General features: G+C 42.9%; 1 protein-coding gene across 1 annotated transcript in view; it reads right to left on the bottom strand.

The window, feature by feature from the left end:
• Positions 1–373: 373 nt before the first annotated feature.
• Positions 374–26,676, bottom strand: part of LOC118376469 (zinc finger protein PLAGL2-like) — a 54,203-nt gene continuing 27,900 nt past the window's right edge. The window contains exons 2-3 of the mRNA XM_052481603.1: positions 3,105–3,889; positions 374–2,963 (exon numbers count right to left, since the gene is read on the bottom strand). Of these exons, the coding sequence (XP_052337563.1) occupies positions 1,481–2,963; positions 3,105–3,400 (1,779 nt within the window). The 5' untranslated portion in view covers positions 3,401–3,889 and the 3' untranslated portion in view covers positions 374–1,480. The remainder of the gene's footprint in view (positions 2,964–3,104; positions 3,890–26,676) is intronic.

Here is a 26,676-nt window from a genome sequence, read left to right as displayed (position 1 = left end):
TTTTCCCCTGACAGTGATGATGACAGACAAGGTATATTTTCCCCCTGATGGTGATGATGACAGACAGGGTGTGTTTTCCCCCTGACGGTGATGATGACAGACAGGGTGTGTTTTCCCCCTGACGGTGATGATGACAGACAGGGTGTGTTTCCCCCTGATGGTGATGATGACAGACAGACAGGGTGTGTTTCCCCCTGATGGTGATGATGACATACAGGGTGTGTTTTCCCCCTGATGGTGATGATGACAGACAGGGTGTGTTTTCCCCTGACGGTGATGATGACAGACAGGGTATATTTTCCCCTGATGGTGATGATGACAGACAGGGTGTGTTCCCCCACGGTGATGATGACAAACAGGGTGTTTTCCCCTGATGGTGATGATGACAGACAGGGTGTGTTTCCCCCTGATGGTGATGATGACAGACAGGGTGTGTTTTCCCCTGATGGTGATGATGACAGACAGGGTGTGTTTTCCCCCTGACGGTGATGATGACAGACAGGGTGTGTTTCCCCCTGATGGTGATGATGACAGACAGACAGGGTGTGTTTCCCCCTGATGGTGATGATGACATACAGGGTGTGTTTTCCCCCTGATGGTGATGATGACAGATAGGGTATATTTTCCCCCTGATGGTGATGATGACAGACAGGGTGTGTTTCCCCCCTGACGGTGATGATGACAGACAGGGTGTGTTTTCCCCCTGATGGTGATGATGACAGACAGGGTGTGTTTTCCCCCTGATGGTGATGATGACAGACAGGGTGTGTTTTCCCCCTGACGGTGATGATGACAGACAGGGTGTGTTTCCCCTGATGGTGATGATGACAGACAGGGTGTGTTTCTGGGAAGGTGGTTCAGACCTTTACACTCATAGGAGAGATAATCTAGCATGTTCAGTCATGTTTGGAAAAGCAAGAAAATTATATTTCATCCACTTCAAAACATCTTCTCTAAAATTCATCTTTGATTATTTTCCTAATATTATTACTTTATAAAGTAGCGGTACCTTCAGGCCTACTGAAGGCCTACTGAAGGCCTAATGAAGGCCTGAAGACCTACTGAAGGCCTACTGAAGGCCTACTGAAGGCCTACTGAAGGCCTACTGAAGGCCTACTGAAGGCTACTGAAGACCCACTGAAGGCCTACTGAAGGCCTACTGCCTACTACCTACATAATAAAGGGAGAGGGGATCATGGATCAGGGAGATAGGTTGGTGGGAGAGGTTATAACTAAAGGATAGAAAGAAAGTTTGTTTTAAAATGTCTCATCTTTTCCCTTTTGTTTCAATAAAGGGTTCAGTTTTCTCTAGGGCTCAATCAAAAGCTTTTGTGTGATTCGATTAAGGCTTCTAAGTGTTCATGTGTTTTTGTCACTGCCCTTGCGGCCATCAGGCCACATGGACCTTGGGCGCCCAGGCAGTGAGCTGAGGATGAAGGCGTAGGGACCTGGTGGCCCCTTATGGTGGCCTGGTGGCCCCTCATTGGAAGGCCTGGTGAAAGCGAGGCAGGGTGGTCGTGCTGAGGCTGGAGCTAAACACTGGCGGGAGAGGGTGCAGGGGCCCTAGACCCAGGCCCTCGCTGGAGCCATGCTGCTCCTGAGGTTGAGGTTGCAAAGAGGTAAGAGGTGTGGCTGCAGCCGTGGCAACGGCGTGGGGCTCGGCAGCATGCAAGGATGAGGATGACGAAGAGGAGGAAGAGGTGGAGCCAGGGGTAGACGAGGTGTAGCTCATGACAAGCCCTGCTGTGCTCATGGAGGTGTTGTAGGGGGGTAGGTTGGGGGGCAGGTTGAGGGGCAGGAAGCCCAGTAGGTGAGAGATGTCCATGTTAGCAGCGCACAGAGCCTCAGCGATGACAGCAGGGCTCTTGGACAGGAGAGGGTCACCACACAGCTCATCTGTCAAGCCTGAGGGGTGCTCTAGTCCCTCCTTGGGGGGCGAGGCAGCAGCATGATGATGATCACCTGAGTGGTGGCCCGGCAGCCCACTCTGCAGATCCATGAGAAAGCTCTCCATCTCCACTTTGAGGGGCTTGTCCAGCAGGTATGAGGTAGATCCCAGCTGGTACTTGGGTGGAGGCTGGGCGTGCTGTTGCTGCTGGTGCTGTTGGGGCTGCTGCAGGTGGGGCAGCGGGGGGGAGTGTTGGATGTGGTGGTGATGGTAGTGGTGGTGGTGGTGGTGGTGCGGGTGATGGGGGTGATGGAGGGGGGGCTCCATGTGGCAACCCATCCCCATGGCAGTGGACAAGGAGCCAGGCATCAGAGAGTGGTGGTGGCCCACCCCAGGGTTGGACATGGCCTGGAGGTGGTGGGGGTTGTACATGCCCATGGGGAAGGAGGTGCCACTGGGGAACGGCTTGGCCAGCATGGGGTCTTTGTTGGAACCCATGCTGCACATCATGGGGCTGAGCTCCTCTTTGACAGTGCAGGGGGAGGAGCCAGAGCCCAGCAGGCCTAGCATGTCCGGAGGCTCAGTCTTTATCTTCAGCAGCTCCTGAGAGTGGCTCTTCTTCATATGCCGCGTCAGGTGGTCCTTCCTGCCGAAGCGCTGGGCGCAGTACTGACACAGGAAGTCCTTTCTGCCGGTGTGGACCACCATGTGGCGACGCACGTCCTTCCGTGTGTAGAAGCGGCGGTCACAGTGGTCGCACGGATGCTTCTTCTCCTTGGCACCTCCGGAGGACTTGCCCGAGTGGCTCTTGAGATGCTCCATCAGGGCAGGGGTGCTCTCGTAGCTCTGCAGGCACACCTTACAGGTGAGGTCCCCAGCCGTGGCTGAATGCATGGCCACATGACGCTTATAGCCCAGCTTGGTGTTGTAGTGCTTGCCACATTCCTCACACTTGAAGGCCTCTTTGTTGGGGTCATGGGTCTGCAGGTGGTTCTTCAGGTGATCTTTGCGGTGAAACATTTTCTCGCAGAACGAGCACTGGTGAGTTTTCTGCGGAGAGTGTGTGGCCATATGCCTGGATAACAAAGAGCGAGAGAGAAGGAAGGAGAGAGAGAGAAAGAGAGAGAGAGAGTACATTATGATAGAAGTTAGTCTGTGAAAGTGTTTTAGAGGAAATGTTAAGAGTTTAAAAACTCTTGGTGGAGTGATGTTTTACCTGAACAGTTTATATTTGGAGCTGAAGGCCTTAGGGCAGTGTGGCTGGGAGCAGTGGAAGGGTTTCTCTCCCGTGTGACAGAAAGAGTGAAGCCGAAGTTTATCCTGGGAACCAAACCAAGTCCCACACACCAAACACTCGTTCCCACTGGCTCGCTCTTCCCTCTCTCGTTCTCTCTCTCTCTCTGTCCGTGGCAGGGTAGTGCCTCCGTACAGCTTGGCAGCGGCTCTTCCTTCCTCGTCCTCCGGCGTCAGTGCGGTAATATGGCGTGGGGCATCCGCGGCAGCAGCTGCCATGGCAGCCCTAGGGTGCTGTTGCCATGAAATCCCGGCCGTGGCTCCCCTGCCTTCCAGGCTCTACGTGAGCAGTGGTTGGTTGCAGTGAAGGGTGCCGCTCCAGGCGGGGCGGGGCGGCCGTGGGGGGGTGGTGCTAAGGTCTAGATAGTGCTGTTGTTGTCAATGTCTGCTGAAAAACACATGTATTTGTGTACTGGTTTACTATGTGAGAACTGGTCCTTCTGTCTGTGGAGCTCCTTTTTTTCACTCTCTCTCTCTCGCTCTGTCTCTCTGTCTCCCTCTCTCTCTCTCTCTCTCTTTCTCTCTCTCTCTATCTCTCTCTCTCTCTCTCTCCCTCTCTTTCTCTCTCCCTCTCTCTCGCTCTCCCTCTCTCCCTCTCTCTCTCTCTCTCTCTCTTTCTCTCACCCTCTCTCTCTCTCTTTCTCTCACCCAGTCCCAACGGCTATGGTTGGAGGTGAGTAGGAAATGCTGCTCTGCATCTTTATTCCCCTGTAAAGAAAAGAAAAGTGAGACATTAGTAAATCCTGTTTTTCTTATTGAAGTGTATTCATGGATTTTGCCACAAATACATTTTAGCCAATGAACCAACAAATAATATTCCTGACCAGAGACTGGATTCAATCCGTATCGCAGAATTATCGTGGAAGTATCGCAGAAGATTAGAGTAAACAAATAAATGTCCAATTGAGCAGACAATATTCAGCCTTCACCCTGAATGCAGTCTCCGTGAACACGGGAACATTTCATTTTTAATTTAATTTTAGCTATAACTCAGATCTTCCGCGATACTTTTGTGATACGGATTGAACCCAGGCCCAAATCTGAGCCTATTGGACCGATATAGTTGTTCTGCTATGTAAACTTGACCTGTGACTTTTTGATGGTAACAGAGTTCCAGTCCAAACACCAGATGGGCACTAGGGGGCACTAAAGGACAATGTGACATAGTGGTACACAACTGCAAAGTGACTAATAGGAATGTCTGTTAAAAGACCAATAGTTGAGTCATTCAGTCATCCCACTCAGTCACAGTATTCATCTACGTATGTCTTATCCACTGAGCATTTGCCACATCATCATCTATGTCCTTATCATGTTGTGTGGCTTAAACAAAAAACATGTATGTAGGGTGCACAAAGCAGGTGTGTGTGTGTGTGTGTGTGTGTGTGTGTGTGTGTGTGTGTGTGTGTGTGTGTGTGTGTGTGTGTGTGTGTGTGTGTGTGTGTGTGTGTGTGTGTGTGTGTTCGTGTGTTCGTGTGCGGGGTGTGTGTGTGTGTGTGTGTGTGCGCGTGTGTGTGTGTGTGTTCGTGTGTTCGTGTGGGGGGGGGGTGTGTGTGTGTGTGTGTGTGTGTGTGTGTGTGTGTGTGTGTGTGTTCGTGTGTTCGTGTGCGGGGTGTGTGTGTGTGTGTGTGTGTGTGTGTGTGTGTGTGTGTGTGTGTGTGTACATGTTATGAAACAGGATAAAAGGTTCACATAATCCTACAGAAAACAGTGAATCACACTAAGCCCCCAAGGTGTTTACGCCATTAACGAGCGCTTCCTAAAACCTGCTGCTTCGGGACCTGTCAGCTGCCTAATTCAACAGAGTCCTCAAACTACTGTAAAAGTCCTGGGAAAGCAAACTTTAGATGACAACGACACTGGTCTAATTTGGTCAGTTTAAAATGGAAATCTGTTTGTGAGGGATATTAGACTAATGTAGTTATATTTCTGGATAAAGTTTCATTTCTGAGTGCTATGTAACAATAATAATAATAAAATCTAAGTGTATTTGTTACATGCGCCGAATACAACAGGTGTCGACTTTACCGTGAAATGCTAACCAACAAGCCCTTAACCAACAGGTGTAGACTTTACCGTGAAATGCTAACCAACAAGCCCTTAACCAACAGGTGTAGACTTTACCGTGAAATGCTTACCAACAAGCCCTTAACCAACAGGTGTAGACTTTACCGTGAAATGCTAACCAACAAGCCCTTAACCAACAGGTGTAGACTTTACCGTGAAATGCTAACCAACAAGCCCTTAACCAACAGGTGTCGACTTTACCGTGAAATGCTAACCAACAAGCCCTTAACCAACAGGTGTCGACTTTACCGTGAAATGCTAACCAACAAGCCCTTAACCAACAGGTGTCGACTTTACCGTGAAATGCTAACCAACAAGCCCTTAACCAACAGGTGTAGACTTTACCGTGAAATGCTAACCAACAAGCCCTTAACCAACAGGTGTAGACTTTACCGTGAAATGCTAACCAACAAGCCCTTAACCAACAGGTGTAGACTTTACCGTGAAATGCTAACCAACAAGCCCTTAACCAACAGGTGTCAACTTCACCGTGAAATGCTTACCAACCCAAATCAAATCAAACTTTATTTGCCACATGCACCGAATACAACAAGTGTAGACTTGTTGTATACAAAGTTATAATAAAAAGTAACACAATAAGAATAACCATAATGAGGTTATATACAGGGGGTACTGGTACAGAGTCAATGTGGAGATTATATACAGGGGGTACTGGTACAGAGTCAATGTGGAGGTTATATACAGGGGGCACCGGTATAGAGTCAATGTGGAGGCTATATACAGGGGGCACCGGTACCGAGTCAGTGTGCAGGGGTACAGTCTAGTTGAAGTAATCTGTACCTCAAGATTGGGGGCGAAGTGACTATGCATTATTATTAATCATATTAATAACAATAATAACAATAATAATACAAATAATAGTAACAATAAGAATTCAAATAATAACAACAATAATAACAATAGTAATAACAACAATAATAACAATAATAATAACAACAATAACAATAATAACAATAATAATAACAACAATAATAACAATAATAATAACAACAATAATAACAATAATAATAACAATAATAATAATAATAATAACAATAATAATAATAACAATAATAATAATAACAATAACAATAATAATAATAATAATAACAATAATAATAATAACAATAATAATAACAATACTAACAATACTAAGAATAACAATAATAATAATAACAATAATAATTCAAATAACAATAATAACAATACTAACAACAACAATAATAATAATAATTCAAATAATAATAACAATAACAACAATAATAATAACAATAATAATACAAATAATAAAACAATAATAACAATAATAATAATAACAATAATACCAATAACAATAATAACAATAATAATAATAATAACGACCATAATAATAACACAGCAATAACAATAATAATAATAACATAATAATAATAATAACAATAATTGGGGCGGCAGGGTAGCCTAGTGGTTAGAGCGTTGGACTAGTAACCGGAAGGTTGCGAGTTCAAACCCCCGAGCTGACAAGGTACAAATCTGTCGTTCTGCCCCTGAACAGGCAGTTAACCCACTGTTCCCAGGCCGTCATTGAAAATAAGAATGTGTTCTTAACTGATTTGCCTGGTTAAATAAAGGTAAAATTAAAAAAATAATAATAATAACACAACAATAATAATAACACTAATAATAATAATGACAATAATAATACTGACATAATAATAATAACAATAATAACAATAACAACACTAACATAATAATAATAATAATAATAAATGCCATTAAGCAGAAGTTTTTATCCAAAGCAACTTACAGTCAAGTCAAGCATGCATACATTTCTCACACTACAGAAGTAGCCCTATTGCGCCATGTCTTTCAGTCACCTCTTCTGCCTTTATGACCCCTCTCCTCCCACACAGCTAAATCACATGGTCAAGTTCAATGTCACCATGGATCCTATTAACCACACTGTCACCTGGCTATGCTTTAGTCACATGACCTAAGAATGTACACACATGTGCACAACAACAAACATGCATACACTCACAGACGACATACACACACACTAACACAGTTCCCATGGCTTCCTCTCTGTTGATAGGTGCACTGTGCTTTTCTGTGATAGACTTGAGAGGGTAAATGAGTTATTAGGAGAATACAGGTCTGAATGGTGGGTGTGTGTGTGTGTGTGTGTGTGTGTGTGTGTGTGTGTGTGTGTGTGTGTGTGTGTGTGTGTGTGTGTGTGTGTGTGTGTGTGTGTGTGTGTGTGTGTGTGTGTGTGTGTGTGTGTGTGTGTGTGTGTGTGAGAGAGAGAGAGAGAGAGAGAGAGAGAGTGTGAGATTGTGTGTGTGAGCCATTGTGTGTGAGTGTGTGTGTGTGTGTGTGTGTGTGTGTGTGTGTGTGTGTGTGTGTGTGTGTGTGTGTGTGTGTGTGTGTGTGTGTGTGTGTGTGTGTGTGTGTGTGTGTGTGTGTGTGTGTGTGTGTGTGTGTGTGTATAGATGTGGTTAAGAGGAGCTGACAGCTCATCACACAGCAGGATGGGTGCATGGGGGTGACTCCTCCCACTGACCAGCCCCAGGGAGTCCTGGTCTATTGTGTAGCTGCACCACAAGGCACATTCCTGGCCGGCATCACACGCCGTACACTACACTACACACTACACCATGACCCCCGCCCCGCCGGTCTTAGGCATTACATCCCTAGCATCCAATAACTAACGCCTCCTACATCACACACCTACACCGGGACCAGCCCCCCGTCAAAACTCAACAACAAGACTGGTTTCTGCTGTGCCGTTACATTTGAATCGTTTCAGGACTAATAACGCACCACCGTCAACACACAACAGAGCGTCACATGGGATCTCTTCATCAGCACAAAAACTGTGTAGCAGTAACCAACACTTCCATCAATCCCTACTTAGAACCACCCCACCATCTAACCTCCTGAAACTAACCACCATCTAACATGATAACCTCCTGAAACTAACCACCATCTAACATGATAACCTCCTGAAACTAACCACCATCTAACATGATAACCTCCTGAAACTAACCATTCACCATCTAACATGATAACCTCCTGAAACTAACCATTCACCATCTAACATGATAACCTCCTGAAACTAACCATTCACCATCTAACATGATAACCTCCTGAAACTAACCACCATCTAACATGATAACCTCCTGAAACTAACCATTCACCATCTAACATGATAACCTCCTGAAACTAACCATTCACCATCTAACATGATAACCTCCTGAAACTAACCATTCACCATCTAACATGATAACCTCCTGAAACTAACCACCATCTAACATGATAACCTCCTGAAACTAACCATTCACCATCTAACATGATAACCTCCTGAAACTAACCACCATCTAACATGATAACCTCCTGAAACTAACCACCATCTAACATGATAACCTCCTGAAACTAACCATTCACCATCTAACATGATAACCTCCTGAAACTAACCACCATCTAACATGATAACCTCCTGAAACAAACCACCTTCTAACATGATAACCTCCTGAAACTAACCATTCACCATCTAACATGATAACCTCCTGAAACTAACCATTCACCATCTAACATGATAACCTCCTGAAACTAACCACCATCCATCATTCAACTAATGAAACTAACCACCATCTAACATAACCTCCTGAAACAAACCACCTTCTAACATGATAACCTCCTGAAACAAACCACCTTCTAACATGATAACCTCCTGAAACTAACCATTCACCATCTAACATGATAACCTCCTGAAACTAACCACCATCTAACATGATAACCTCCTGAAACTAACCATTCACCATCTAACATGATAACCTCCTGAAACTAACCATTCACCATCTAACATGATAACCTCCTGAAACTAACCACCATCTAACATGATAACCTCCTGAAACTAACCACCATCTAACATGATAACCTCCTGAAACTAACCACCATCTAACATGATAACCTCCTGAAACTAACCACCATCTAACATGATAACCTCCTGAAACTAACCACCATCTAACATGATAACCTCCTGAAACTAACCACCATCTAACATGATAACCTCCTGAAACAAACCACCATCTAACATGATAACCTCCTGAAACTAACCATTTACCATCTAACATGATAACCTCCTGAAACTAACCACCATCTAACATGATAACCCCCTGAAACAAACCACCATCTAACATGATAACCTCCTGAAACTAACCATTCACCATCTACCATGATAACCTCCTGAAACTAACCATTCACCATCTAACATGATAACCTCCTGAAACTAACCATTCACCATCTAACATGATAACCTCCTGAAACTAACCACCATCTAACATGATAACCTCCTGAAACTAACCACCATCTAACATGATAACCTCCTGAAACTAACCACCATCTAACATGATAACCTCCTGAAACTAACCACCATCTAACATGATAACCTCCTGAAACTAACCATTCACCATCCAACATGATAACCTCCTGAAACTAACCACCATCTACGATAACCTCCTGAAACTAACCACCATCTAACATGATAACCTCCTGAAACTAACCACCATCTAACATGATAACCTCCTGAAACTAACCATTCACCATCTAACATGATAACCTCCTGAAACTAACCACCATCTAACATGATAACCTCCTGAAACTAACCATTCACCATCTAACATGATAACCTCCTGAAACTAACCACCATCTAACATGATAACCTCCTGAAACAAACCACCATCTAACACGATAACCTCCTGAAACTAACCACCATCTAACATGATAACCTCCTGAAACTAACCATTCACCATCTAACATGATAACCTCCTGAAACTAACCACCATCTAACATGATAACCTCCTGAAACAAACCACCATCTACGATAACCTCCTGAAACCCAGCAGATCATCTTTCTTCTCAGCATCCCCATACTCTCTGGTATCTCTGTCAACATGTAGCTCACCCCTCAACATCATTCCATTTCCAGGGTTACAATGATATACAATTTCCCATTCAAAATGGCTGTCAACCAGTAGTCAACAGCAGCAGAACATAGTAGTTAGTAGTCAACATGGTAGTAAAACATAGTAGTCAGATTGTTTCAACATGGTAGTCATATGATCAACATAATAGCTTCATACTGTAGTCAGTATAGTAGTCAACATAGTAGTCAACATGTAGATAGTAGTCAACATAGTAGTCAACATGGTAGTATAGGGTCAACATAGTAGTCAACGTAGTATTAGTCAACATGATGTCTTTATGATGTAGTCAACATAGTTCTTAGTATGTCAAATGTTCAAATGGTAGTGGCAGTTTCAACATAACTCAACAGTAGTCCAGCTTTAATGTCAACATAGTAGTCTTTGTTCTTTGTCTTTGTTAGTCAACATCATTCCCATAGATCCATCATGCAACATGTAGTCAACATGGTAGTCAACATAGTAGTCAACATGGTAGTCAACAGGTAGTATGTAGACATGGTAGTCAGAGTAGTCCCCATGGTCAACAGAACCTTCATGTTCAAGTAGTCCATAGCAGTCAAAATGGCAACCGTAGTCATAGTAGTCAACCAGTAGTAACCTTCCAAGTAGTCAGCATAGTAGTTAGCATAGTAGTCCACATAGTGGTCAACATGGTAGTCAACATAGTAGTCAACATAGTAGTCAACATGGTAGTCAGTATAGTAGTCAACATGGTAGTCAACATGGTAGTCAACATAGTAGTCAACATAGTAGTCAACATGGTAGTCAACATAGTAGTCAACATGGTAGTCAACATAGTAGTCAACATGGTAGTCAACATAGTAGTCAACATGGTAGTCAACATGGTAGTCAGTATAGTAGTCAACATAGTAGTCAACATGGTAGTCAGCATAGTAGTCAACATGGTAGTCAGCATAGTAGTCAGCATAGTAGTCAACATGGTAGTCAACATGGTAGTCAGCATAGTAGTCAACATAGTAGTCAACATAGTAGTCAGCATAGTAGTCAACATGGTAGTCAACATAGTAGTCAACATGGTAGTCAACATAGTAGTCAACATGGTAGTCAACATAGTAGTCAACATGGTAGTCAACATAGTAGTCAACATGGTAGTCAACATAGTAGTCAACATGGTAGTCAACATAGTAGTCAACATGGTAGTCAACATGGTAGTCAGTATAGTAGTCAACATAGTAGTCAACATGGTAGTCAGCATAGTAGTCAACATGGTAGTCAGCATAGTAGTCAACATGGTAGTCAACATAGTAGTCAACATGGTAGTCAACATGGTAGTCAGTATAGTAGTCAACATAGTAGTCAACATGGTAGTCAGCATAGTAGTCAACATGGTAGTCAGCATAGTAGTCAACATAGTAGTCAACATGGTAGTCAACATAGTAGTCAGTATAGTAGTCAACATAGTAGTCAGTATAGTAGTCAACATAGTAGTCAACATAGTCGACAGTATAGTAGTCAGCATAGTAGTCAACATAATAGTCAGCATAGTAGTCAACATAGTCGACAGTATAGTAGTCAGCATAGTAGTCAACATAGTAGTCAACATGGTAGACAGTATAGTAGTCAACATGGTAGTCAACATAGTAGTCAACATGGTAGTCAACATAGTAGTCAACATGGTAGTCAACATGGTAGTCAGTATAGTAGTCAACATAGTAGTCAACATGGTAGTCAGCATAGTAGTCAACATGGTAGTCAGCATAGTAGTCAACATAGTAGTCAACATGGTAGTCAGCATAGTAGTCAACATGGTAGTCAGCATAGTAGTCAACATAGTAGTCAACATGGTAGTCAACATAGTAGTCAGTATAGTAGTCAACATAGTAGTCAGTATAGTAGTCAACATAGTAGTCAACATAATAGTCAGCATAGTAGTCAACATAGTCGACAGTATAGTAGTCAACATGGTAGTCAACATAGTAGTCAACATAGTAGTCAACATAGTAGTCAACATAGTAGTCAACATAGTAGTCAACATAGTAGTCAACATAGTAGTCAACATAGTAGTCAACATGGTAGTCAGTATAGTAGTCAACATAGTAGTCAACATGGTAGTCAGCATAGTAGTCAACATGGTAGTCAGCATAGTAGTCAACATAGTAGTCAACATGGTAGTCAACATAGTAGTCAGTATAGTAGTCAACATAGTAGTCAGTATAGTAGTCAACATAGTAGTCAACATAATAGTCAGCATAGTAGTCAACATAGTCGACAGTATATTAGTCAGCATAGTAGTCAACATAGTAGTCAACATGGTAGACAGTATAGTAGTCAGCATAGTAGTTAACATAATAGGCAACATAGTAGTCAGCATAGTAGTCAACATAGTAGTCAACATAGTAGTCAACATAGTAGTCAACATAATAGACAGTATAGTAGTCAGTATAATAGTCAACATAGTAGTCAGTTTAGTCGTCAACATAGTCGTCAGCATAGTAGTCAACATAGTAGACAGTATAGTAGTCAGTATAATAGTCAACATAGTAGTCAGTTTAGTCGTCAGCATAGTAGTCAACATAGTAGTCAACATAGTAGTCAACATAATAGACAGTATAGTAGACAGTATAGTAGTCAACATAGTAGTCAGTTTAGTCGTCAGCATAGTAGTCAACATAGTAGTCAACATAGTAGTCAACATAATAGACAGTATAGTAGACAGTATAGTAGTCAGTATAGTAGTCAACATAGTAGTCAGTTTAGTCGTCAACATAGTAGTCAACATAATAGTCAACATAGTAGACAGTATAGTAGTCAGTATAGTAGTCAACATAGTAGTCAGTTTAGTCGTCAACATAGTAGTCAACATAGTAGTCAACACAGTAGACAGTATAGTAGTCAACATAGTAGTTAGCATAGTAGTCATTACATAGTAGTCAACATAGTAGTCAACATAGTAGTCAACATAGTAGACAGTATAGTAGTCAGTATAGTAGTCAACATAGTAGTCAGTTTAGTCGTCAACATAGTAGTCAACATAATAGTCAACATAGTAGACAGTATAGTAGTCAGTATAGTAGTCAACATAGTAGTCAGTTTAGTCGTCAACATAGTAGTCAACATAGTAGTCAACACAGTAGACAGTATAGTAGTCAGTATAGTAGTCAACATAGTAGTCAGTTTAGTCGTCAACATAGTAGTCAACATAGTAGTCAACATAGTAGACAGTATAGTAGTCAGTATAGTAGTCAACATAGTAGTTAGCATAGTAGTCATTATAGTAGTCAACATAGTAGTCAACATAGTAGTCAGCATAGTAGACAGTATAGTAGTCAGTATAGTAGTCAACATAGTAGTCAGTATAGTAGTCAACATAGTAGTCAACATAGTAGTCAACATAGTAGTCAGCATAGTAGACAGTATAGTAGTCAGTATAGTAGTCAACATAGTAGTTAGCATAGTAGTCAACATAGTAGTCAACATAGTAGTCAACATAGTAGTCAGCATAGTAGACAGTATAGTAGTCAGTATTGTAGTCAACATAGTAGTCAACATAGTAGTCAACATAGTAGACAGTATAGTAGTCATTATAGTAGTCAACATAGTAGTCAGTTTAGTCGTCAACATAATAGTCAGCATAGTAGACAGCATAGTAGTCAGTATTGTAGTCAACATAGTAGTCAACATAGTAGACAGTATAGTAGTCATTATAGTAGTCAACATAGTAGTCAGTTTAGTAGTCAACATAATAGTCAACATAGTAGACAGTATAGTAGTCAGTATAGTAGTCAACATAGTAGTCAGTTTAGTCGTCAACATAGTCATAGAAAAGCAGAGTGAGACACCGCACTCAATGCTTTACGTCCCAGAGAATGGACATGGTAACCATTTCCGAAATGGTACTGTATAATCACTGGGAACGTCTAGAGTAATAAGCCCATGGATAATGATTTCATCATGTGGTAGCATAGCCTACCCAGGGGCACAGTAAACTACGGTCCATGCTGACAATTGTCAGTGTTGAGTGTTTCCAGTGCAGACAAAAAAATCGAAACTACTGAGATTGCAAACGTGCATGGTGAGTCTAGTACAAAACAGGTCATCATAGATGTGCCCAAAAAAAACCTGACAGAGAATTACATGGACAGCAGCATGTCATTTAACAAGACTCTGAGTAAACACTTTCACATTGCAACTCTCTAATCTAAACCTAGAACAGAAATTATCTTCCACTTTCCAACTGTCCACCTGAGATGAATGCGATTCCACATTCCCTTCCTGCGGGGTCAGGGGTCATCTTGTACACTGCTTGTGTCTCCTGTGTGTGGAGTGATTTTAACCCTCTCACTCCCCCACCTCCACCCCAGAGTACAGTCACGAGAGTTGCTACCCCCGGTGAAATGTGGGGCGCTAGGCAACAGGAGGCCTGAGAGCAGAGAGAGCAGAGGGCCTGAGGCTATAGAACCTGTTCAACTAAACCACTGAGATAAATATAGAATATAGAAACTGAGTTCAGCGTCCTGAGCCTCGCTTGCCAAGGGAGAGGAGGAGGGGTTGGAAAAACACTGATTACACAAATATTGTGACAGATACATGAATACACAAACGAAGCCTCATATTTCTTGCTCGTTATATCAGTGTCACTTTGTGTGAATATTTAGTCATTGGTATTTATTCACCTTTTCAAATTGTAACTTCCTTTTGCATCATCAGAGAATATTATGAAAGTTCACGCCAGTATGGCATGTCTGACTAGATGGAAAGTACAAGGGAGTGTCACAGTTTTCAGAGGACATTAGACAGATAGAGAGTGTAAGAGTGAGTGAATTAAAGATAGACAGACAGAGACACAGAGAGGAGGGACAAGTAGAAACACAGGTGGGGCAGGTGGGGTATTTTTTTTTTAATGTAACCTTTATTTAAGAATAAATAATTATTTACAATGACGGCCTACCCCGGCCAAACCTGGACGATGCTGGGCCAATTGTGTGCCACCCTATGGGACTCCCAATCACGGCCAGATGTGATACAGCCTGGAATCGACCCGGGAACTGTAGTGACGCCTCTTGTGTGTGTGTGGGGGGGGGTCAGGGATGGAGGGAGTCACTTGCATTAGTGGAATTCGCCCTTAGCGATAGTCAAGTGACTCCAAAATGGAGATTGGCAAGTCATGCTTTACTAACCACATTGACATTGTTTGGCCATTGTCTCAGGATGGTAAGTTGGTGGTTGAAGATATCCCTCTAGTGGTGTGGGGGCTGTGCTTTGGCAAAGTGGGTGGGGTCATATCCTTCCTGTTTGGCCCTGTCCGGGGGTGTCCTCGGATGGGGCCACAGTGTCTCCTGACCCCTCCTGTCTCAGCCTCCAGTATTTATGCTGCAGTAGTTTATGTGTCGGGGGGCTGGGGTCAGTTTGTTATATCTGGAGTACTTCTCCTGTCCTATTCGGTGTCCTGTGTGAATTTAAGTGTGCTCTCCCTAATTCTCTCTTTCTCTCTTTCTTTCTCTCTCTCGGAGGACCTGAGCCCTAGGACCATGCCTCAGGACTACCTGACATGATGACTCCTTGCTGTCCCCAGTCCACCTGGCTGTGCTGCTGCTCCAGTTTCAACTGTTCTGCCTTATTATTATTGGACCATGCTGGTCATTTATGAACATTTGAACATCTTGGCCATGTTCTGTTATAATCTCCACCCGGCACAGCCAGAAGAGGACTGGCCACCCCACATAGCCTGGTTCCTCTCTAGGTTTCTTCCTAGGTTTTGGCCTTTCTAGGGAGTTTTTCCTAGCCACCGTGCTTCTACACCTGCATTGCTTGCTGTTTGGGGTTTTAGGCTGGGTTTCTGTACAGAACTGAGATATCAGCTGATGTACGAAGGGCTATATAAATACATTTGGTTTGATTTGATTTGACTACATTGACCAGGAGTGACAGGGGAGGAAGGGGAGACAATCCTACAGGCAGGTCCAAATAGGAGAGTAGAAAGGGGAGGTGTTCCATGGAATAGCAGCACTCCTCACATAGCCAACTGTAGAGAGAAAGTATGGTGACCAACTACAATGCCTAACAGCAGTGACTAAACAGCAGTGACCAGCAACAATGACCCATGCAGTGACCAACGAGTTCTGAAAGTGTCTCACACACATAACATGTACACACACACACACACACACACACACACACACACACACACACACACACAGACACACACACACACACACACACACACACACACACACACACACACACACACACACACACACACACACACACACACACACACACACACACACACACACACACACACACACACACACACACACACACACACACACACACACAGGCACACACACACACACACAGAAGACGACTCTGTGCCAAACCCTCACCTTCCCGGCAGTTAAATTCAGTGGGCCTGGCCAGGCAGCGGGGTCGGGATGTGGCCAAACAACACTGTGCTCTGCCTGGGCTAAAGATAGCCCCTGTGGTTGTGGGGGCTCATCTGACAGTTACAGAGGAACATCTACATGTGGGCTCTCTCTCTCTCTCAGTTCACTTTTCACTGCTCAATGGTGATCTCCCAAGTGATCTTTGTCCATTTTTGTCTTGACTCTTGTTAATCCAACATAGACATATTTATTTTCACACTAAACAGTAATTAAACCTTTTCAATAACAATAACTCTCATTGACAAATCTGAGGTAACCAAAGAGATTTGCAATGGGGTAATACTCACTGCCTCTGATTACTCTCTATGTTGTATGTACTACTGTGTGTGTCTATGTGTACATCCTGCAACAGTGAGGATAAGAGGGAGGTCACCTGGGCTGTTGGGGTTGATCTGAGTCCATGCTGCTTCCTTCACACTGAGAACGTGTCTCAGACCACAGAGACTCGCTGAGGTGGTCATGTGCTTTTCTCTAACACACACACACGTACAGAGAACACACACCAACTCTATTTTATCACGGAAAGGCATAAGTCAAAGAGGTGCCATACTGTAAGCGTACACTGTATGAATAGTAGTTTGGTCTTGAGACAGCTTTTCTGGCTTTTAGATGTTTTTTCATTTGGAGCTGTATTTTATTCCCACCCGCCCACCCACCCAGCCAGCCAGCCAGCCAGCCAACCAGATACCCAGCCAGACAGACACCCAGCCGCCCAGCCACTCAGCCAGCCAGCTTCCCAGCCACTCAGCCAGCCAGCCAGTCAGTCAGCCACCCAGCTTCCCAGCCACTCAGCCAGCCAGCCATCCAGCCACTCAGTCAGCCACTCAGCCAGCGACCCAGCCAGCCACTCATGCAGCCAGCCACTCAGCCAGCCAGCCAGCTTCCCAGCCAGCCGACCAGTCACTCAGCTGGAAAACCAGTCAGTTAGCCACCTAGCCATCCAGCCACTCAGCCAGCGACCCAGCCAGCCACTCAGCCAGCCAGCCAGCGACCCAGCCAGCCAATCAGCCAGCCACTCATCCAGCCAGCCACCCAGCCACTCAGCCAGTCAGCCACTCATCCACTCATCCAGCCACCCAGCCATCCAGCCACTCAGCCAGCGCCCCAGCCAGCCAGCCAGCCAGCACCCAGCCAGCCACTCAGCCAGCCACTCATCCAGCCAGCCAGCCACCCAGCCATCCAGCCACTCATCCATCCAGCCAGCCACCCAGCCAGCCAGCCACTCAGCCACTCAGCCAGCCAGCCACCCAGCCATCCAGCCACTCAGCCAGTCAGCCACTCATCCACTCATCCAGCCACCCAGCCACCCAGCCAATCAGCCAGCGACCCAGCTGAATAATTTTGCACGCCCAATTTTTCAGTTTTTGAGTTGTTAAAAAAGTTTGAAATATCCAATAAATGTCATTCCACTTCATGATTGTGTCCCACTTGTTATTGATTCTTCATTAAAAAATACAGTTTTATATCTTTATGTTTGAAGCCTGAAATGTGGCAAAAGGTCGCAAAGTTCAAGGGGGCCGAATACTTTCGCAAGGCACTGTATATCCACAGTAAAACAAGTCCTATATCGACATAACCTGAAAGGCCGCTCAGCAAGGAATAAGCCACTGCTCCAAAACCGCCATTAAAAAAGCCAGACTACAATGTGCAACTGCACATGGGGATAAAGATCTAACTTTTTGGAGAAATGTCCTCTGGTCTGATGAAACAAAACTGGAACTGTTTGGCCATAATGACCATCGTTATGTTTGGAGGAAAAAGGGGGAGGCTTGCAAGCCGAAGAACACCATCCCAACCGTGAAGCACGGGGGTGCCAGCATCATGTTGTGAGGGTGCTTTGCTGCAGGAGGGACTGGTGCACTTCACAAAATAGATGGCATCATGAGTCAAAAAAGTATGTAGATATATTGAAGCAACATCTCAAGACATCAGTTAAAGCTTGGTCGCAAATGGAAGTTAAATGAAGTTAAAGCTTGGTCGCAAATGGGTCTTCCAAATGGACAATGACCCCATGCATACTTTCAAAGTTGTGGCAAAATGGCTTAAGGACAACAAAGTCAAGGTATTGGAGTGGCCATCACAAAGCCCAGACCTCAATCCCATAGAAAATGTGTAGGCAGAACTGAAAAAGCATGTGCGAGCAAGGAGGCCTACAAACCTCCTGACCCACTGGGAATGTGATGAAAGCTGAAGCTGAAATAAATAATTCTATTATTCTGACATTTCACATTCTTAAAATAAAGTGGTGATCCCAATTGACCTAAAACAGGACATTTTTTACTAGGATGAAATGTCAGAAATGGTGAAAAACTGAGTTTAAATGTATTTGGCTAAGGTGTATGTAAATTTCTGACTTCAACTGTATACACTAAAGACATCTAAAAACGATTCAGTCTTTTATTAAACCATACTGTCAATGTACTGTATAGTCTACTGAGAACTCTCTATGTACTGTATTAAATGGGAACACAGGATAAACATAGACTGCACTTGTTATTGACTGGAGATGTAATACGCTGAAAACAAGTCCCTAGTTGAATGACAACAACATGGATACTTGTTAAAGAAGAGACAGAGATGGAGAAAGACAGAAACACTAAACATTGCCACATTCAGAAACTACTCTCACGTACAATAACCAAAAACTTTGCACACAAACAGCCGCCCGCTTTAAGCAAGGAATCATGAATGTATTTATGGGAAATGCCCGGGATTGCGGGGGATCTCTTGGTGAACGGGGCAGCCTTGGAAAGGGTGTTGGGACCTTTCCATGGCACGCTTGTAAGCCTCTGATTGTCCAAAATGGTTCCAACAACTCTTCTACTGTTGTCCTTCTTCGTAGTTGTCCGTTATCCGGTGACTTGTCGTGTTGTCCTGAATAGAACTACATAGTTGATTTTCCTTCCATTCGGTCTTGAAGATACTTCTTTGAATATAGGCTAGCCAGCCGTATCGATGGTTCCCCAGTGGGGTGATGAGAGTGCGTAATACGATGGTTTTAGCAGAGTAACAGGATGGTCCTACTTAAATTCACTTCCGAAGATACTTTAATTAGCACAGCTAATCATCCGTACCAGTGATTGTCTGGGAGGTGAGTTTATCGTCTCCACCTCGTGTTGAGATTCAAAGTTCAAACCATTTTAAACATGTAGCTGCCGTTTCACGCTTTTTCTGGTTCAATGTGTTTTTTTCTTAACCTCTCTAGGGTATGTGGCCAACATCCAGTGAGATTGCTAGCGCCAAATTCAAATAGAGAAATACTCATTATAAAAATTCAGAAAAGATACAACTATTAAACATAGGTTTAAAAATTAACTTCTTGTGAATCCAACCACGTGTCAGATTTAAAAAATGCTTTACGGTGAAAGCATACCTTACAATTATTTGAGAACATAGCCCAGCAGACAAATCATTACAAACAGTAACCAGCCAAGTAGAAGTACACAAATCAGAAATAGAGATAAAATGAATCCCTTACCTTTGATGGTCTTCATGTGTTTGCACTCAGAAGACATTTATTCAATAAATGTTCCTTTTGTTCGATAAAGTCTCTCTTTATATCTGAAAACCTCTGTTTTGTTCGCGCGTTTTCTTCAGTAATCCACAGGCTCAAACACAGTCACAACAGGCAGACAAAAAAATCCAAATTGTATCCGTAAAGTTCATAGAAACATGTTAAACGATGTTTATATTCAATCTTCAGGTTGTTTTTAGCCTAAATGATCTATAATATTTCAACCGGATAATAACCTTGTAAAAAAAACAAGAAAGGCACTCTCTCTGGTCGCGTGCATGAAAAAGCTCTGTGACACTCCAGGGTCCACTCATTCAGACTGCTCTTACTCCCTCATTTTTCACAATACAAGCCTGAAACAACTTCTAAAGACTGTTGACATCTAGTGGAAGGCATAGGAACTGTCAATATGAGTCCTAAGTCAAAGGATACTGTAATGGCATTGAATAGAAAACTACACACAAAAATCCTACGTCCTGAATGGATTTTTCTCAGGTTTTCACCAGCCAAATCAGTTCTGTTATATTCACAGACATTATGTTAACAGTTTTGGAAACTTTAGAGTGTTTTCTACTAATGTGCATATCATATCTTCCCGGGCCTGAGTAGAAGGCAGTTTAATTTGGGCATGCTTTTCATCCAAAACTCCAAATGCTGCCCCCTACCCTAGAGAAGTTATCCCATCATTTATATTTTTTGCTCGAAAGTGGTGATTCCAGCAGGTTGGCACCCTCCGGGACAGTGATTACTCACTGTGCAAAGTCATGGAAAACAATTATCTCTCAAAATCACATCCCTCTCTTAACAAAAACACTCGTAATTTTCCATATTACATGCATAACCCATAGTATGGAATCTTCATCCATGTAGTGTGTATACATTCCAAGTTACAGTATTTCCATTATAACATTATAATGACATCACAAAATAACAAACAAAATGATCGCCTCTGACCATTCCCCACATTCTATATTAGAAATATTGTTCCAGTATTTGGCTTTTGAAAGTGTTAAGAGCTTCAGAGGGAAAAGGTCTGTTGAGACAAAGCACAATCCTTTGGTAAAATTTGAGAGCGCACGACTGGATCTTCTCCATTGATTTATAACAGGACGTGAGTTGTTAATCCCCACCAGATCTTTCCTTCCTCCTCCACGTGTGAGAGGGGGTCTGATTGAAGTTTTGAATTGCAAACCTTATCTGACCTATTTGGATTCTCATGGAGAGTCATGACACTACTCAGAACTCTCAATGTGTTGTAGTCTACTCAGAACTCTCAATGTCCTGTAGTCTACTCAGAACTCTCAATGTACTGTAGTCTACTCAGAACTCTCAATGTCCTGTAGTATACTCAGAAATCTCATATATAGTCAGTATAGTCTACTGAGAACTCTCAATGTACTGTAGTCTACTGAGAACTCTCAATGTACTGTAGTCTACTGAGAACTCTCAATGTGTTGTAGTCTACTGAGAACTCTCATTGTGTTGTAGTCTACTGAGAACTCTCAATGTACTGTAGTCTACTGAGAACTCTCAATGTGTTGTAGTCTACTGAGAACTCTCAATGTACAGTATAGTCTACTGAGAACTCTCAATGTACTGTAGTCTACTGAGAACTCTCAATGTGTTGTAGTCTACTGAGAACTCTCAATGTACAGTATAGTCTATTGAGAACTCTCAATGTACAGTATAGTCTACTGAGAACTCTCAATGTACTGTAGTCTACTGAGAACTCTCAATGTGTTGTAGTCTACTGAGAACTCTCAATGTACAGTATAGTCTATTGAGAACTCTCAATGTACAGTATAGTCTACTGAGAACTCTCAATGTGCTGTAGTCTACTGAGAACTCTCAATGTACTGTAGTCTACTGAGAACTCTCAATGTACTGTAGTCTACTGAGAACTCTCGATGTACAGTAGTCTACTGAGAACTCTCAATGTACTGTAGTCTACTGAGAACTCTCAATGTACTGTAGTCTACTGAGAACTCTCAATGTACAGTATAGTCTACTGAGAACTCTCAATGTACTGTAGTCTACTGAGAACTCTCAATGTACTGTAGTCTACTGAGAACTCTCAATATACAGTATAGTCTACTGAGAACTCTCAATGTACTGTAGTCTACTGAGAACTCTCAATGTACTGTAGTCTACTGAGAACTCTCAATGTGTTGTAGTCTACTGAGAACTCTCAATGTACAGTATAGTCTACTGAGAACTCTCAATGTACTGTAGTCTACTGAGAACTCTCAATGTGTTGTAGTCTACTGAGAACTCTCACTGTGTTGTAGTCTACTGAGAACTCTCAATGTACTGTAGTCTACTGAGAACTCTCAATGTGTTGTAGTCTACTGAGAACTCTCAATGTACTGTAGTCTACTGAGAACTCTCAATGTGTTGTAGTCTACTGAGAACTCTCAATGTACTGTAGTCTACTGAGAACTCTCAATGTACTGTAGTCTACTGAGAACTCTCAATGTGTTGTAGTCTACTGAGAACTCACAATGTACTGTAGTCTACTGAGAACTCTCAATGTACAGTATAGTCTACTGAGAACTCTCAATGTACTGTAGTCTACTGAGAACTCTCAATGTGTTGTAGTCTACTGAGAACTCTCAATGTGTTGTAGTCTACTGAGAACTCTCAATGTACTGTAGTCTACTGAGAACTCTCAATGTACAGTATAGTCTACTGAGAACTCTCAATGTGCTGTAGTCTACTGAGAACTCTCAATGTGTTGTAGTCTACTGAGAACTCTCAATGTGCTGTAGTCTACTGAGAACTCTCAATGTACTGTAGTCTACTGAGAACTCTCAATGTGTTGTAGTCTACTGAGAACTCTCAATGTGCTGTAGTCTACTGAGAACTCTCAATGTGCTGTAGTCTACTGAGAACTCTCAATGTACTGTAGTCTACTGAGAACTCTCAATGTGTTGTAGTCTACTGAGAACTCTCAATGTGTTGTAGTCTACTGAGAACTCTCAATGTGTTGTAGTCTACTGAGAACTCTCAATGTACTGTAGTCTACTGAGAACTCTCAATGTGTTGTAGTCTACTGAGAACTCACAATGTACTGTAGTCTACTGAGAACTCTCAATGTGTTGTAGTCTACTGAGAACTCTCAATGTACTGTAGTCTACTGAGAACTCTCAATGTGCTGTAGTCTACTGAGAACTCACTGGACAGAGACATCTGGACGACACAAGGCATCCCCTTAACGATGGCACGGGATGAAACAGGACTAATTAGAAAATTAACAGGCTCCACAAACAAATACGAATTACACAGGACTCCCCTCCCTCCCTCCCTCCCTCCCTGCCCCTTCTTCCTGCACTAACATTCATCTGTGGGGAACAATAGTCAAGGACGAGGGGGGTCTTCCTCTGCTCAGTATCTCTCTACCAACCTCCAGAGCTTTCAGTCACACCCACAGGGCAGAGTTTGATAGGAGTAGAGTGTTGTTTGGGGGGTGTATAGCTGCCTGTATCTCAATCTTACTCTTTCATGAAGATAGACATATTTTTTTGTTATTATTGAATATTCATTGCTTGACCCAAACGATGTGTCAGTAAGCGACGCTTCGTCAAATTGCGTTTATTGGCACGCAATAAGAATCACCTATTTGCAAGAAGTTGACTATAGGTTTAGAGGAACTATTGAAATGCTGAGATGGGAACAGTGTTTGCGTACGTGTGCACGTGTGTTCTTCCGTGCACGTGTGTTTGGGTGTGTGTGCATTCGCACGTGTGTGTGTGTGTGGCCGTGAGTCTGAGGAAACCCCTTTGGCAGGGAGGCCTGGCCGTGACATAGTTATCCAGCCGAAGCAGTGGGCATACTGCCAGCGGGCGCGGCGCCAGCGCCCCCCCACCCCCCCCGCCCTCTCTCTCTCTCTCTCTCTCTCAATCCCCTGTTCTCCCTCCTTTCCTCCACACTGGTGTGTTCCCTTAACACATGGACTATGCTCAAATATTATGTACAAAACACAAATCCCCTCACAAATTCAGAGATTCCTCTCAGGTAGACCTACCGATGAGTGTTGTTCTAACTGGCAGGTATCTCAGAATGGTAGACCTACATGAGAACAGATTATCTCTACATTTTTCATGGTTTAGAAATTGACAATTTGTATCAGATTATAAAATGAGTGGTCAGTAAGGATTAATAATCTGTCCATATATTTTGTTCATGAATACTCATACATTATCTATAAACTGCAAACTGTTTAAATTATTACTTTTTAAATTGACATTGTTTCATTGTGTGTCCAGGTACTAGATCGCTGCAGCTGTACATAGTCCATTGGTAAATAGCCCACCCAATTTACCTACCTCATCCCCATACTACCAGGTACTAGATTATGGAACGAATTGCACGAGTAGCACGCGCTCCAGCAGGTGTATCTCACTGATCACCCCCAAAGCCAACACCTCATTTGGCCGCCTTTCCTTCCAGTTCTCTGCTGCCAGTGACTGGAACGAATTGCAAAAATCGCTGAAGTTGGAGACTTTTATCTCCCTCACCAACTTCAAACATCTGCTATCCGAGCAGCTAACCGATCGCTGCAGCTGTACATAGTCTATCGGTAAATAGCCCACCCAATTTACCTACCTCATCCCCATACTGTTTTTATTTATTTACTTTTCTGCTCTTTTGCACACCAATATCTCTACCTGTACATGACCATGATCATTTATCACTCCAGTGTTAATCTGCAAAAATTGTAATTATTCATCTACCTCCTCATGCCTTTTGCACACAATGTATATAGACTCTCTTTTTTTCTACTGTGTTATTGACTTGCTAATTGTTTACTCCATGTGTAACTCTGTGTTGTCTGTTCACACTGCTATGCTTTATCTTGGCCAGGTCGCAGTTGCAAATGAGAACTTGTTCTCAACTGGCCTACCTGGTTAAATAAAGGTGTTCTCAACTGGCCTACCTGGTTAAATAAAGGTGTTCTCAACTGGCCTACCTGGTTAAATAAAGGTGTTCTCAACTGGCCTACCTGGTTAAATAAAGGTGTTCTCAACTGGCCTACCTGGTTAAATAAAGGTGTTCTCAACGGGCCTACCTGGTTAAATAAAGGTGTTCTCAACTGGCCTACCTGGTTAAATAAAGGTGTTCTCAACTAGCCTACCTGGTTAAATAAAGGTGTTCTCAACTGGCCTACCTGGTTAAATAAAGGTGTTCTCAACTGGCCTACCTGGTTAAATAAAGGTGTTCTCAACTGGCCTACCTGGTTAAATAAAGGTGTTCTCAACTGGCCTACCTGGTTAAATAAAGGTGTTCTCAACTGGCCTACCTGGTTAAATAAAGGTGTTCTCAACTGGCCTACCTGGTTAAATAAAGGTGTTCTAAACTAGCCTACCTGGTTAAACAAAGGTGTTCTCAACTGGCCTACCTGGTTAAATAAAGGTGTTCTCAACTGGCCTACCTGGTTAAATAAAGGTGTTCTCAACTGGCCTACCTGGTTAAATAAAGGTGTTCTCAACTGGCCTACCTGGTTAAATAAAGGTGTTCTCAACTAGCCTACCTGGTTAAATAAAGGTGTTCTCAACTGGCCTACCTGGTTAAATAAAGATGTTCTCAACTGGCCTACCTGGTTAAATAAAGGTGTTCTCAACTGGCCTACCTGGTTAAATAAAGGTGTTCTCAACTGGCCTACCTGGTTAAATAAAGGTGTTCTCAACTAGCCTACCTGGTTAAATAAAGGTGTTCTCAACTGGCCTACCTGGTTAAATAAAGGTGTTCTCAACTGGCCTACCTGGTTAAATAAAGGTGTTCTCAACTGGCCTACCTGGTTAAATAAAGGTGTTCTCAACTGGCCTACCTGGTTAAATAAAGGTGTTCTCAACTGGCCTACCTGGTTAAATAAAGGTGTTCTCAACTTGCCTACCTGGTTAAACAAAGGTGTTCTCAACTGGCCTACCTGGTTAAATAAAGGTGTTCTCAACTGGCCTACCTGGTTAAATAAAGGTGTTCTCAACTGGCCTACCTGGTTAAATAAAGGTGTTCTCAACTGGCCTACCTGGTTAAATAAAGGTGTTCTCAACTGGCCTACCTGGTTAAATAAAGGTGTTCTCAACTGGCCTACCTGGTTAAATAAAGATGTTCTCAACTGGCCTACCTGGTTAAATAAAGGTGTTCTCAACTGGCCTACCTGGTTAAATAAAGATGTTCTCAACTGGCCTACCTGGTTAAATAAAGGTGTTCTCAACTGGCCTACCTGGTTAAATAAAGGTGTTCTCAACTGGCCTACCTGGTTAAATAAAGGTGTTCTCAACTGGCCTACCTGGTTAAAGAAAGGTGTTCTCAACTAGCCTACCTGGTTAAATAAAGGTGTTCTCAACTGGCCTACCTGGTTAAATAAAGGTGTTCTCAACTGGCCTACCTGGTTAAATAAAGGTGTTCTCAACTAGCCTACCTGGTTAAATAAAGGTGAAAATAAAAACTAAGAAATAAATAAATAAGATTACCATTTACATTTCTCATTCTAAAGGATTCAAAGGATGAAAGGTAGAAATCAACAAATGGTTTTGGTCGACA

The sequence above is a fragment of the Oncorhynchus keta genome, chromosome 27, assembly GCF_023373465.1.
Source record: "Oncorhynchus keta strain PuntledgeMale-10-30-2019 chromosome 27, Oket_V2, whole genome shotgun sequence".
Lineage (NCBI taxonomy): Eukaryota > Metazoa > Chordata > Actinopteri > Salmoniformes > Salmonidae > Oncorhynchus > Oncorhynchus keta.
This window is presented reverse-complemented; position numbering and strand designations above follow the sequence as displayed.